The 14,962-nt window shown below is 32.4% G+C and overlaps 1 protein-coding gene across 1 annotated transcript in view; it reads right to left on the bottom strand.

Annotated features, from left to right (window-relative positions):
- The window catches only part of GRIK2 (glutamate ionotropic receptor kainate type subunit 2), a 415,942-nt gene that overhangs the window by 172,487 nt on the left and 228,493 nt on the right, over positions 1-14,962 (bottom strand). The window contains exon 10 of the mRNA XM_037392944.1: positions 6,706-6,819. Coding sequence (XP_037248841.1) covers positions 6,706-6,819 — 114 coding nt within the window. The remainder of the gene's footprint in view (positions 1-6,705; positions 6,820-14,962) is intronic.

The raw sequence follows: 14,962 nt of genomic DNA, 5'->3' as shown, positions 1-14,962 counted from the left end.
AATGTTTTCTTCTGATTGTATGTTTGTATTGTTTTTTTCATAATAAATTTCTAAGTTGCATCATTTCTATGATACACAGCAAGTATACCATCTCCAAAGACTTTTCTCATTAGGGATGTTAATATAACAATTTTCCATTACACATTTTCATGTGTTCTACCTGCAAAATTTATCTGTATTTCTTTTTAATGCATAAGTTGCATCGCAAACTTAAAAGCTTCCCTACACAATAAAAATTGTCTTATGTTTCTACGTGTTGAATTAATATTGTACTTTTACAGACTTGTTTCATTGTTTAAAATGGACAACTAACACAAATGAAAACCCACTTATTCTATACAAATGTGGGCATGTAGAAAATTTGCTAATACAGTTTTTTGTATTTGGTTCTCTTGATCTATACATTTTCTTTTGGATTTGGACAAGAAATTCTTACTTTAATTGTTCTTCTGAGCTGTACTATATTTCAACTACAAAGATATTACTCAAAATTACAAAAATAAATTTTAAATTTCAAATTATTCTAATTTTAATTTTTATGGAGAGTTATCAAATACATGGATTGTTCATTAATACTTTCAAAATGGACATATGCATTTTGTAAATACTTTAGAACTTTCATATTACTATCAGCATTGAAAAAATCAAAACAAAAGAAAACGGAGTGATGATGATGAAAAGAGGAAAACCACCTTCAAAATATGCTGCTGTTAGAACAGAGAATTTTGATCATTAGCTTCAGTTCACCAAGGATACTGAAGTTAAAAGGGTGCCATATCTAATTAGCATCTATGTCAGATGTAACGAATACACAGTAGGGTTTCACAGTTGGCAGTCCAAATTCAAGTGGGAGAGGTGAAGCAATCCACTAGGTACAATCATCAAAACAATGTAATATATTAGACATATCAATAGTCATTTAAGCCAGTATATTCTAATAGGAGAAACTAAGGCCAGACACAAAAAACCACCCAAGTTGCCTTCCTCCACTGTACTACCTATAGTAGAAATTAATTATGAATACCCTTATTTGACATCTTTTATGATATTTCCTGGAAGGTTCCCTAGTATTTTGTGACCTTTTGAGTCACAAAATGTGTAATCATAACTATGCTTTGATAAATCACAGCCTCAAGAACTCAGCCACAGTTGTTCTTTCCTGCAGTTTCACTCCTCATTTTGTCAGGCTCCTAAAACAAAGTTTTCTTTATTCCCACCCCACGTAGTTTTAACTTTGCCTTGACTTTAAATTAATTCACCTGCATCCCAAGAACATGTGCTAGGTTTCCACTCCAGTAAGGCAAAACAGATTTGAGTGGATGCCTATTTCAAGCAAAATAACTTGACTCAATAAACCACAGAACATGAAAGTATTAGACTACCACAACACTGCGGACTCTTCTAATCTATTTTCAGCTGAACTGAATCATACTGTCTTCATGATATGTGAAGAATAGCAAAGACATTGTTACTTTTTACCATAATGGAAAGCAAAACATTCTTTCCTTGTGATGTGTCTTAAGTTTTTAAAGACTGTGAGGAAAATCAAACAAACAAAAAAATGCAAACGCAAGACAAGCAATAAATACAGCAAGCATCTTCCTAGTCTGATGGCCTTTACTGTTAAGTGCAAATCCTGGAGTTATAAACTGATCCTTGCCACTATGTAAATGTGTAGGTTTATTACTAACATTTTATTAAAAGAGAATTGAAACACTAGAGAATTATTTCAGAGCAGTTGTTTGGGATGATGTTGTAAACCTGGAACACAAAGAAAGTGCTTCTCAGTCTTTATCCAGAGATATGAATAAATGGCCTGCCTTCCTTCTGCTTCCACCAAGCAGGAGAAAAGTAGTTTTATTGACCTTTTTCTACTGAGTCAAACTTTAACTTGTGCTGATCCCACTGTACTCATTCATACACTATGAATCCATTCAAACCTCATAATTTTTTTCTAATAAGCATCACTTTTATGTTTGAAATACAAACAAGCACTGTGGCCCAGAACATCTCTGAATACCTTGCAAGTCTGAAGGCCTCTAAGGTTATTAGAAGCACACAGACATCATGTTGGATCTCGGGATAAGAGTGATTTTCAGCTTCAACTCTCCATTAATTAAACTCCGTATTTTGAGCACCGTAAACTATAAAGCAAGTTAATTTACCTTTCTCAGCAGAAAAGTTCCTGAAACACATTAAAGTAGGTTTCTTTACATTTCTTCTACATTTTCAAGAATCAGTCAGTTTAAAGTCTGCACTGGTGGCTGAAGACAGAGGAGTTGAATTGAGGCACAAGGGAAATGAAGTTCAGGAAGGACAGAGTCTGGATATTGAAATGGGTATGAGAAACCTGGGAGAGGCATTTAGGCACACACTGACCATGACAAGAAAGTATATAAAAGGTGGGTAAGAAAAATACTAAAATTGGAAAGTAAGGACTTGCATATTCCTTTAGTTTCTGAAGAAAATATAATCACATCTGAGTAAACTAAAAACAGGAAACCATCAAGTTTACAGATTTTCTGCTAGACAAAAACAGATTTGATTATTCTGTGGCAGTACATAAATTTCAAAAATATTTTATGAGAGAAAAATAATTATTTAGGGCTGTAACATTAGCAGGAACCAAATATTATTATTATCTCTAAATGCAGGTATTGCTTGAATCATCCTAGAATGATGTAATGGTAACTACAAGAAAATGCCTGCATCAGTATCTTTCCTCAAAATATACCATAAAAACAAAAATTTAAAAAAATTACAAATCAGCAATTCTGTGTACAAGAGATGAGTGACCCATCTTTACAAAGACAAAAAAATAAAGTTATTTTTTTTGGATATATTAATTTAAAATTTGGCCGTTAAAAACTCATGCTGTCAATATCTTTTGGTTCCAAAAGAAATGAAGAGAAAGTATGCAATATAAAAAGTGGCATACCTGAAAAAAAAATTAAAAAATCAAAGATGCTAAGAAATTGGGCTTTTCTTGATTTTATATCTTTATTTTGAATACAAGATGGAATTTATACAACATCAGATTTCTACCCATTTGAAAAAGCAGCATTTATTAACAAAATAGTGTAGTGATATTACATTTTGAAACTGTTTTGAAAATCCACTCTATCTTCTAAAATATTCAAAGCATTTTTTTCAGTGAATTATAGTATAAAATGCAATTTCATATTTCAAAAGTGAAGTAACAAAAAACTCCTAAATTTGAGATTATCACACACTTTTCATAACTTTCGCCCATTTCTTGAAAAAAAATTGACAACTGTGAGTTCTTTCAGAACATTGATATAAGTGGATACAGAAAAGTACGTAAGAGCTATAAGGAAAGGAAAGCAACATTTATTTCAGCAGAACAGGACAAATGAACTTGTATCATACGTACAGGCTGGTTTGCGCTCTAGCATAAATAAACAAACACTATGCACATACATTTATAAATATGCAAATTTAATTCCAGATTTAAACAGCTTCCACAGTAATGCTAGAATATGTACAAGAAAAAAATATTCGGATACTTATACCTGTGATCAAAAGAAAAAAAATAAAATCAGAGTTCTGATAGCTTGCATAACAAAGTCAATTTAGGAGGACCAAATTATAAGAAATCCTTATAATGAACTTGAAAGGATTTTTGTTGGTTGTTTGTTGTTTTTTTTAAAAAATAGAATGTAGAATTTCAATTGTAGAAGGAATTCTGAAGTTTCAATGCAGATGGCATTAAAATAAAATAAAATAATAGTGTCAAAAAGATTGAGATATCCAAAGTTGCTATGGTTATAAAAGATACAAAAAATCTATCTTTTATTATTATTTTTCAAATGTTTCCCCCCATAAAAATCTGACTATCGCTTCACTACACATGTTCAGCTGGCAATTTGGGCTGCTACGGGACCAGAACTTGGAAACCAGACATGCTTCTGCACGAAAACTACATGCCAGTATACTTCTGAGAAGTGATGAAGTCCTGGCAACCCTGACCCCTTTTTAGAATAGAGCTACTGATTTGCTCATAAACCAAGGAATAATCTTTCAGATGGTTAGCTATAGCATGAACTATGAAGAGCCTGAGATAGAAAAGACCACATAGTTTCATCCTTACTTGCAGTAGATGAATTTATGAATTGCAGTTCACTTATTATTAATTTGCCTATCAATATATTTTCATCTTTGTTAGACTCAGCCACCACTGGAAAAGCAGAGTATACTCCCAGTTGTAAAGATCTTAATGATTACAATATAAAGGAGGAAAAAGGTATCGTTCAGAATTTCAGAAGACAGAATGAAAAATAAAGACTGGGATCTCTAAAAAAGAAGTGAGTGTTAAAGCAAACTGCAGAGAATACTGATCAAGACTCCACAGCTGGCAGTATACAATAGACTATTGCAGAGAATTGTTAAAGTGAAAACAACAGCATAGAAAAATTATGTAGAGAGCTTGAATGAGCTGCCTTCTTTTAAAGCAGTATTTTCTAGACTGAATATTCAGTAATATGCTTTCTGTCCAACAGAAATTTATTTATTAAGCACAAAAAGATAGAACTACAAAAACAGGCTAGTACATGTGCTTTCTGCACCACAACAATTTTTGGTTCATTTCATTATTGAGTACTACTCTTACAATGCTGTCATAGCTGAAAAGAGTTATTGCAATTACCAAAACCTTCACTGAACAATAACTGAAGTATAAAAGGCAGTTACAAGTGAGCAACTTGTAACATCAATTTAAAGTCCTCATATTTCTTTTATTTATTAGTTTATTTAGATATGTGCAATGAAGACAGATGTTTATGCATCACCACTAAACAAAAATTATCCCTTAAGAGAAAGGGTATTCTTGGTTATAGAAAGCAGCTGCTATTATAAATCTCAGGAATCTACTTTTGTGAGCTTTATCAGTCCAAAATCAGTTCTCATTCACAGCACTGCTATTTACATTTGTGCAGCTTACCTTTCAAACAAAATGATGCAAATGTAAGTATCACTATACAAAATCAATATGATATATACAGTATATGACCTCAGATCTCATCAATAGATAGATGTTAAAACATAAATAAGCTTGAAAACCCCAAATTATTAGAGTGTTTTCTATGTAATCTTGCAGAGATTGATCCTTGTCACAGTATTGTTAGCACTGATCTGGAATCAAGTATACAATGATTGCTAATGAAGTGTGCAGATGATAAAAAGGCTGGTTGAGTACTGAGCAATGAAGGGAACTAGTCACTAATAGAAATAAGATTATACTCTGGAAAGCAGTGATTCTAGGAAGCAAATAGAAAAAAACGTGAAATATAGTTATATATCAGTGGAATGTTCCAAGAAAAATCCTAGGCAGGATATCCACATAAAATGTAACAGGAGTATAGGGGCAGTAAACTGGAATTACTAAGAAGCAGTACTTGGTAATCCAGTAGTTCTTGTATATACAAAAGTTGAAAACTTGTGAAGAGCAGTGGGAAGATAAAAGACATACGAATACCCTAGAAAAACATGCTTTTCCTTTAAGAGACTATAAGATGTCCATTTACATTTTATTAAAAGGAACCCAAGAGATTATATGTTTATAAACGGTAATTAACAGTACAAGGGATTGTTGTGGTAAAATTATGCTGGCCTTAGCATAAGAACTTATGTCTGAAAGAGTGAGTCATTCATGTTCCACTTATATATCAGGTATGTATTTTTAAATTAGTGGAATCAATGAAATAAAGTAATTCAGAAGATTTTATATAATTTATAAATCTTCAAATAAAACCAGACCTTACAAGTAACAAAAAAGTTACCCACTGGACAAAATTATATGGCTTATGTTATATAAAAGGTTAGAAGCACACTGGCATATGTATCTATGTACCTAAGAAAATCCATTCTAGCCTGAAATATCAAAATATATGTTGGTATATAAACCTTATTAAAGAATAAAAGAATAAAAGTAAAAAAGAATTTTTTTTTTTAATATATGCGAATTCACAATAACACTGGCAGCAGACAAACACAGCAGACACACTTTCAAAAAGTTTTTCATTTGTGTTGAAATTCAAATTACTATTCCAAAATTATAGTGTGGAAATCAGTGAACATCAATTTTACATAACTAAATATATGTAACTATAAGTAAAAAATACCTCATTCACCACTGTGAATTTGTCAACAATGGAAATGAAAAAGAAGTTACTTAAAATGTTTCTTCTGATCTAGTTCAAATGATAGCTTAATTAAATTTCTGTATGATCAAAAATTTCAACTTAATAATTAAGTAATAACGATGATGAAAATAAATGTTAAATATGTTGTACTTTCCTTCGAGGTAATATCATGGTGTTAAGATTAACAAATGAAAGCAATAAATTTTCCTGGCTAATAGCCCAAACACTTAAACGAACACCTTTTGCCCTCTCATATGGTGCTGAACTAAACAGCTTTGTGAAGGAACCAAACAATTTAGCCAATAATAAGGAAAGTGAAAATATTAATCAACGAATATAATTCTAAAATCATGATAACTTACTTACAATTTAGATGAGAACAAATATCCATGGCTAGCTTGGCAACTGGAATTCATTCATGACAGAGTAATTTCTAAGTGTAACATATACTACAGACTGTTCATTACTGTTGTAATTAGTATATCATATTCTATTAGCTTTCCTGCACAACTGTATTTCTGGAAAAGCAAATATAATTGCTTACCAAGATGGTGGTAACAATTAAAGAGCGATTGGACAGGGAATCTGTGATGTTTGCTGGTTTTCCTTTCTGAGTCTCTGTCATGTTAAGGCCACTCAATGGATCCCAAGTTCCAACCTACAAAACAATAAATTACAGTGTAAGATTTCCATATCCACATCTAGAAAAGAACATTATAAGGGAAACCAGATTGTTACAGGAAAAAAAAAAAAAAAGGTAATATTTATTATAAATCCTGTTATATTATTGGCTGTCATTACATTTAAAGACTGCTTGTTTAAAATATGATTCACAATACCTCAAAGTGTATTTCATGAAGTGTGACATTAAGTGGAAAAATGTTGCACAGAATGTCTGAAGCTACTCTGAATACCTAATTTTCAATTTAACTTTCATTCTCTAAGATAAACCACATCTGAAGACAACTTAGCACTTATGTTGAAATTCATTTGCAGAGCAGAGAGCGTTGTCTCTACAGGATTTACCCTTTTCTGTAATCAGATAGAAGAGCAGAGCAAAAAGATGTTTTGGGGAAAATGTAACGGAAAAAGCTGAAAGTGGGTTAAGTGTAATAACTTAATTGATTTACAGACATTTTATACCTTGAAATTCTTATTCCAGTAAAGTCAAGAGGATTTTTATCTAAGTAAGGAGGCCCAGGATTATGCTTTAAGGTTCAAGTCAAGGACATCTCACATACTAAACAATAAGTAATGGGGCTTATGATTACATCATTTATCTGCAATTTCATCACTATACAACTAAAATGGGCAAGCAGTAAGTACAATAATCTATTTTTTCACATCAGAATATTTGTATTACTGCCTAAAAAAAACCCCAAAAATGTTTCTTTTTTTGGTTTTAGGCAGGATTTTATATATAATTTCAAATGTTAAAAAATATACATAATATAACGTAAAGATCTTAAAAGTTTTTTCCAACCTCAAAGAGTCTATGATTCTATAATATTGTAAAACTAAATCTAGCCAGAAAATTTTAAATTCTGTGAGTTTTGGCTATATATATGTATGTTTGTATGTATTCAAGTACATATAAACACATATATATATATATATATATTTTAAAAATTTTCAACTGATTCCTGAGAAACTGTTTGTATAGTTTTAAGTGATTTCTTGCAGTATGGCTGCCAAGTAAGTTCAGGATGCAGTGTGGTACGGGTTAAATAAAAAGTTTCATTTCTGAAACTGAGAATACAGCAGAGCATGAATCAACAGAAGTTGTAATAAAGAAAAGTCAAATTTGTTCCTTTTCTGCAATTTTCTGTTCCACAGAAATAAATATTTTATCTTTCTTCTGTTCCAAGAAGTCACTCCTTTGAATGGCTGTGATTCTTGAATTTTGGCAATTCAGTAGCTTGTAAACCGATGAAAGAATCATGAAGGGGCAAAAGGACAACGTGTGTCTCAGAAATATAATTGGAAAATAACATCTAATACATCATTTCAAAGTACTGAAACAAACCTCTACCAAAAAAAAACTTTTTTTCATTTACTCTTTTAATACTGTTTCATTTGGTGACCTGAAAGTATTTTTAGGAAACCCAAAATGTTCAGCCTTGCAGTTTGTCCACAATTAAGAAACTAAACAGATTAAGAACTTTTAGTTGCAATGTTCTGTTAATTATGGCAATCATAGTATTTCAAAGAAATACTGGACTAGAATAAAGCAACAAGGAATGACAAAGACCAGAACTTGAGCCTGTCCCTGCTATTTTTTCACATAATTGAAGCTGGACTAATCTCTATAAGATTCAACTTCAGGTACACAAGTAGCAGAAAAATTTCTAAGGGACCATCATAATCTTATTTGATCAATTTCAAATGCTAAAATCATTTAATCATGTACTTCATTCAAGTTCTCAATTCAAATTTATTTATTTGATATATTGATAAAATATATTGATAAAAGCTAATACATAGTTAGTAAAACACTTCCTCCCTTTTTAACGTAGCCACAGCCACAAGCAAATGTATTAGCTGTTAGAGTTTGGGGTTTATCTAACTACATCCATATAGACTTATAAGAATTATCAACAGCATTACTTTAAAAAGGAACTTCTTCCTTGATAAATTATCGCAATATATTTATAGATGAGGTTAATTGTACTTGTATTGCTATTTTTATGAACCAGAAATCTAAGAAATGGAACAAAAGTTATATGTTCCAAATAAGACATTATTATCTTTATTAATGAGCTCAAACTGAATGACATGCCACAGATTCTGATATACTACTGATATATATAGCTCCTAAATCACACTTCTTCCAGTGAAAACTGCATAAACAGTGCAGCAAATTCATTCTTTTCTATTTTTTTAAGCAGTGTTTTAGTTTTAAAGTAGTCTTTTGATTAGAATAGAATTGCTACTGTGTTTTTCAATAGAAAAGTTTAAATACTAAATATGTAGAAAAAGCAAATCAAGGTAGCCTACTACATATAACTGCAATTCAAACAATTTACTTCTACTGCATTACATTTATTTCCAACAAACTTCCCAGTTTTCCTAAAAAGTGAAACAAATTGATACTCTAATATACACCTTAGAGAGAATATTCACACTGCAAATACAGTCACAGGGAGGCTGTTAAGCCCTTTACCCCCTATTCTTTTATTCAGGTCCCCTAAATGGCTAGACTTTTCTGGAGTGAGCATGCCAATTTGAACACATTAACACTTATCCATAGCACAGGACCCAGACCAGGAGTTCCCACAAAGCTGACACTGTGCTCCACAGGGAGACAAAGAATCTCTGTGATACAAAGAATTAGCTTAGTCAAGAATCAGATTATTCAAGTTCAAACAATCCCAACAAAAGCTACTAAAAGACTCATCATCAAATATCATAGAATATTCTGTAACATAACAATCAGGGTGCTCTTCAAGAACATGGAATACAGTTTCCCAACTACACTTCAGTAATTAAATACTTGCATCCAAGCTTCCATGTATTTAACTGTTAGGTAACTATCCAATTACTTCAGTCCTGCAGAAGATTTGGGCAGACATTTCCATTATTTCATTGTTGCTTTAACAAACCACAATTATTTTTTAGTTGGGTTTGGGGTAGGGGATGGGGGGTGTTGGTGATTTGGTAATTTAAAAAAAAATAAATCTGGTTTTAATTTGCAATGCCTTAATTAAATTGCATCATCTATTCTAAGACAATGGTGGCAAGGCAACATAACTTCTTTACATAACTGGATGGAACAAGTTCTAAACCTGTAAACCTGTAATTAGTAAGTCCTATCAGACTTACTAATAGGAAACGAACAGTAAATTAATCTTTTCCATTTTGTTGGAGATTATGACCACTGAGACAGTCATTACTGAAAGATAGATAAAGAGCAAAACTAGGAAATATGTGCTGAAAATCTGACTGTAGAGTCATAATTTTCTCAGAATCTGTATTGATTAGAAAATTGCCAGTGTCTATGAAGACATCATCTCTTTAGAGTCTTTTATTATTAGTTTGCCATGCAGTTTTAACCAGGTACACCCTGAGGTTTCCAAATGCCTAATCAATCCTATACCACTGAAGAAAAATTCTTAAATAACACTCATAATACTGACTACTCTATAATAGTACATTTTCAAAACTAAATCTTACTAGAAGTGTTTAAAAATCAGTCATTACCAAAAGACAGAAATCAGCAAATAATGAAGTTTGGTGAATGGTCACACAAATTTAAAATTACTTTTTTCTTTCACGTTCAAGTATTCTCTGCATTCGGTCTCCAAAAAAAGATCATTACAATTGCACTTATTTCCAAAAATATTAATTTCATAGTGAAATGTAATTGGCATGATTTATGAAGCAATAATACTCTAGGAAAAAAGTACTTACCAAATAATAAAAACTAAGCTAAAATATGAGACCTGTTAAATCAGAATAAATAATAATTCAACTTCTGAGTACTGAAAACTACACAGTTTTGTATAGGTATATATATGTATGTATAATTTGGGGTTTAAACCTTTTATAGTTTTATATAGTAGAATAACTAAAGATAATTATGATACATTCTTGGACTGCTATCTAGGATGGAGAGCACTGATTACAGTAATTCTTTGCATAAAATTTATATAGCCTGCTCAGCAAGTAGGAATTTAAGAAGGAAACTATACTGGACTTCAACTCAGTTACTAGTCTCTTTGGGAAGTATTAGTTGGATTTTTGTGACATTTAGCAATACATTTAAGGACATAAAGCTTTGCAAACCTTATCAATATTCTCCTTTTTTCAAGGTTATTGGCCATTAACACAATCTATTTCTGAACTGATCTATAAAGTTAAGCATAAATGTAACTTGAAAGGCATATTCAGGCTTAGAAATTTTTAATGATTGTAGTATAAATTAAAGTTGCATACAAATAAAAAGTTCACAGGTAAATATTTAGAATAGCTATGTCAATTTCAGTATTTTAAGAAGTGGTAGCCACCTCAACCCATTTATTTTCAACAATACGGCATGATCCTAGTTTATCTCCTACAGTGTGTCTAAAATGCATGTTTCCTCTGTAAAATCAAAATGCAATCTGCCACATAGTAAAGATATGTTTCTAGCCAATCACAATTCAGCAAGTTATTTATTTAAAAAAAAAATATCATATTGGTAGTCTTTTCTTAGTAACACTCAGACTTTCTTCAAAGCAACTACCCTTATCAAGACCAATCCAATATAATTGTCATGTTTTACTGCCAGCCAGCAATTAAGCACTTGTTCCTTCCCAGTAGGATGGGAGGAGAATTGAAAGGCTAAAAGTGAGAAAACCCATGGGTTGAGATAAAAAAAGTTTAATAATAAAAAAATATATATTAAAAGATTGTAAGGGGGGGGAAATCAAAAGAGGAAAATAAAACCCAAGAAAACATGAAGCAAAAGGAAACAATTTCTCACTACCAACCAACTAATGCCCAGCTAGTCGCTAACCAGCAACAACCCCCACCAACCTCTGCCCTGCAGTTTTACTGCTGAGTGTGATGTCATATGGTCTGGGATATCCCTTTGGCCAGCTGGGGTCAGCTGTCCCGACTGTGTTCCCTCACAGCTCCTTGTGCCCCCCCAGCCCCATCACTGGCAGGGCAGGCTGAGAAGAAGAAAAGGGTTTTATGCTGTGTAAGCATTGCTGAGCAATAACTGAAACATCAGTGTGTTATCAACACTTTTTTAGTACAAATCCAAAATATAGCCCCATACAAGCTACTATAAAGAAATTTAACTCTATCCCAGCCAAAACCAGTACAAAATTCACCATCACCCCAAAACCAAAGCATTGCATGCTCCTGAAACTTAAAATTCACTGTTTACATGTACTCTAGAGCAGTTTACTGAGCATCAGTCTCATGAGATGTTATCCCCCAAAAGGGCATGTAGTGATAGAACAAGGGGTAATGTTTTACACTGAAAGAGGACAGGTTTATATTAGATATTTGGAAGACATTCTTTACTTCTGGGTAGTGAGCCACTAAACAGGTTGCTCAGAGCAGTTGTGGATGTCCTAACCCTAGAAGTGTTCAGAGCCTGGTTGGATGGAGCCTCGAGCAACCTGGTCTAGTGGAAGATGTCCCTGCCCATGGCAGTAGCAGCTGAACTAGATTTTTAAGGTCCCTTCCAACCCAAATCATTCTATGATGATTCAATGATTAAAGCAGCTTCTTACTTAAGCATGTTTGGGTAAAAGCAATTTATGAGTAAGCAAGTATTTTTTCAAGTTTTCTTTTTTAATCTCCTTCAAAATTTTCCTAAGAAAAATAATGGCGTTTTGGCTCTGAGACAATCAAAAGTGTACATAAATAATACAGTAAAGTGCCACAAGCATTGCATCAGGAAGGATCACTGCCCTTCTGCAGTGTACCAACTGTCTAACTATACAGCCAAAATCAAAGCTGTATTCAATCCTCAAAGAATTCATAAATGTGTCTACAGTTTGCTATCTTTTCTTTATTATATTTTGTAGATTAATTAGTAATAGTGGTGATTACATCAAGAAAATAATTTCTATTCTAGTGGGAGTAATATTTCTTCCTTATTTATGTCTATATCCCATTTGTGAATTGCTTCATTTATTTTGCCTCTTTTGCCAAATATCATATTAATACCAATATTTCTGGCTTCCGTAGACCGATTAAAGAAAAAACACTTTTTTCTCTAAATTTTATCAAACCCTTTGTTTATGCCACTTGCTGTTTTTTCCCAGGTCGTTAATGAAGATACTAAATAAAGCAAGATCTTACATTGATATGTTGGACAATGAATCACAACTCATTTTGGGTCATTTATATTCATTCTGTATGTAGGTTCCTGAGCAATATTTCAAGTCAGTTCTTAACATCTCTATTCAAGAAATGTGATTCTTCTTCAGTGACAAATTTGCATATCAAAAGTGGTATTAAACTCAGGTATCTGTTATCTCCCTAAAGTATAAAATAATTTTCCTCACAATGCAGCTTCAGTGTAAATACTGATTGATTGTAATTTAAATGATAATTTGCTTATTATACTGGATTGCCAAAGTTTGGGATTTTCACTGTGTTCAAACATAAATAGTTTCAGTGTGTCCAGAGTGATTGTCAGCAAATTTTGTTGTATACTACATTAGCAACACTTCAATCATCTATTAGTTTTGTCATCTTCATCTTACAAGAAGCTATCATTTTTGTCAGACATTAATTTTTATTTGGAAAAGCATACTTCTTATTGACTGATACTTGATTATCACCTCTCATTCAACAGTTTCAGGAACAGGTATCATGTAATATCTAAGATCACACATGGCATCTTTTTTAAATCAGTGAGCAATCTTTCTATTATCACTGACTTCAGCAGTCACTGCACATAAAATACATGATTTCTTTCTCATTACACCAACCAGGCAATTTATATAGGACATTTTTTTACAAAATCTCAAAAAGTAGGTCTTCCAAAAATACTTCACAATAACTCTCTTTTGTCTACTCCATGAATATTTTTCTCCTCAAGATGTCCCATTCTGTCACAAGACCATTACAGATTGCATTCCATCTCCCTATTTCCTCTCATACCACAAAATGAATCAATAAATACATAGATAGAACAAAACCTCAGGAACTCTAACTACATAGACAGAGAAGCTTGACAGGATGGTGGTTTGGAAAAACACATCAGGAACATACAAGAGAAGGTCACAGATGGGGAAAGACTCCTGAAGAAAGAAGATAATAGACAGGAAGTGGAAAGAGCAAAGAGGTGAAGAGGGACAAGTGGACAGGGATTAGATGGAAAGAGGAATGGACAGGGAGGGGGGAAGGGAGAGAGGGAAGAAAAGGAGAGCAGGGAAAAAGGGAAGGAACAGGAAGTGAGAGTAGCAGAAAGTTGGAGGAAAAGTGTGTGATGTAGGTATGGGACTGAGAGACGGGAGAGGGATTCATCATAGGTTTAACAGAAGACAATCTTGTGGGTAAAAAAAAACCACCAAAACATCTAAGACAGCTCTTTTAAATAAATAATAAAAAAAAAACCCTGGCTAAAATGTACTCTTTCTGCTAGGAAGTGTCCTGCTCTACAGTTTAATGACTCACCCTGGATTCAAAAATAGGATTTGTAATCCTTCAGAGTAACCAAGTTTTCTTCACAGAAAAACATTTATTTTTCAGCATTGATTTCTCTTTCTTAGTAAAATACCCTATACATTCAAAATATTTACTAAGCAATTCAATCTAATGTGCATGCAACTTAATTTTCCTAACATCATATCACTACACTCTATGGAAACTGAATCTGTAGAGCATTCCTCATCATTCTTTGCTAACACTTTCCTAACTCATATACTTTTCTAATACATAGTAACTAATTCTTACTGCTCTTTCTAAAGATTGTTAGCATATTTTGGTGAAAAACTAATATTATCACATCCCTTTACCAAATGGCCAAAATAAGCTATGAAGGCAGTAGAAAAGTATCTTCCTTTTCTGTGGATTTCTGTATACACAGTTCAAGCACATGCTAGTGTTTCCTCATTATCCATAGAATTTTACAATCATTCCTGTTGTCTCTTACATACCTTTGATTATTACTGTTTAGCAAGTTCCTTTTTTCTATTATGTGGTTTAGATTACTGTATTTCCTGTTAAATTTTATTTTCTTCCCATATTTCTAATCTCTGTACACCTTCCTGATTTATTTCTTTGTTTTCAGTGGGGTACATATCTCCCAATTGTCAACTGAGATTTTATTTTCCAGAAAACCCATGTTGCTT

This window comes from Falco rusticolus, chromosome 6 (assembly GCF_015220075.1).
Source record: "Falco rusticolus isolate bFalRus1 chromosome 6, bFalRus1.pri, whole genome shotgun sequence".
Taxonomy (NCBI): Eukaryota; Metazoa; Chordata; class Aves; order Falconiformes; family Falconidae; genus Falco; species Falco rusticolus.
The sequence above is the reverse complement of the archived record's forward strand: the minus strand, read 5'-3'. Positions and strand labels throughout refer to the sequence as shown.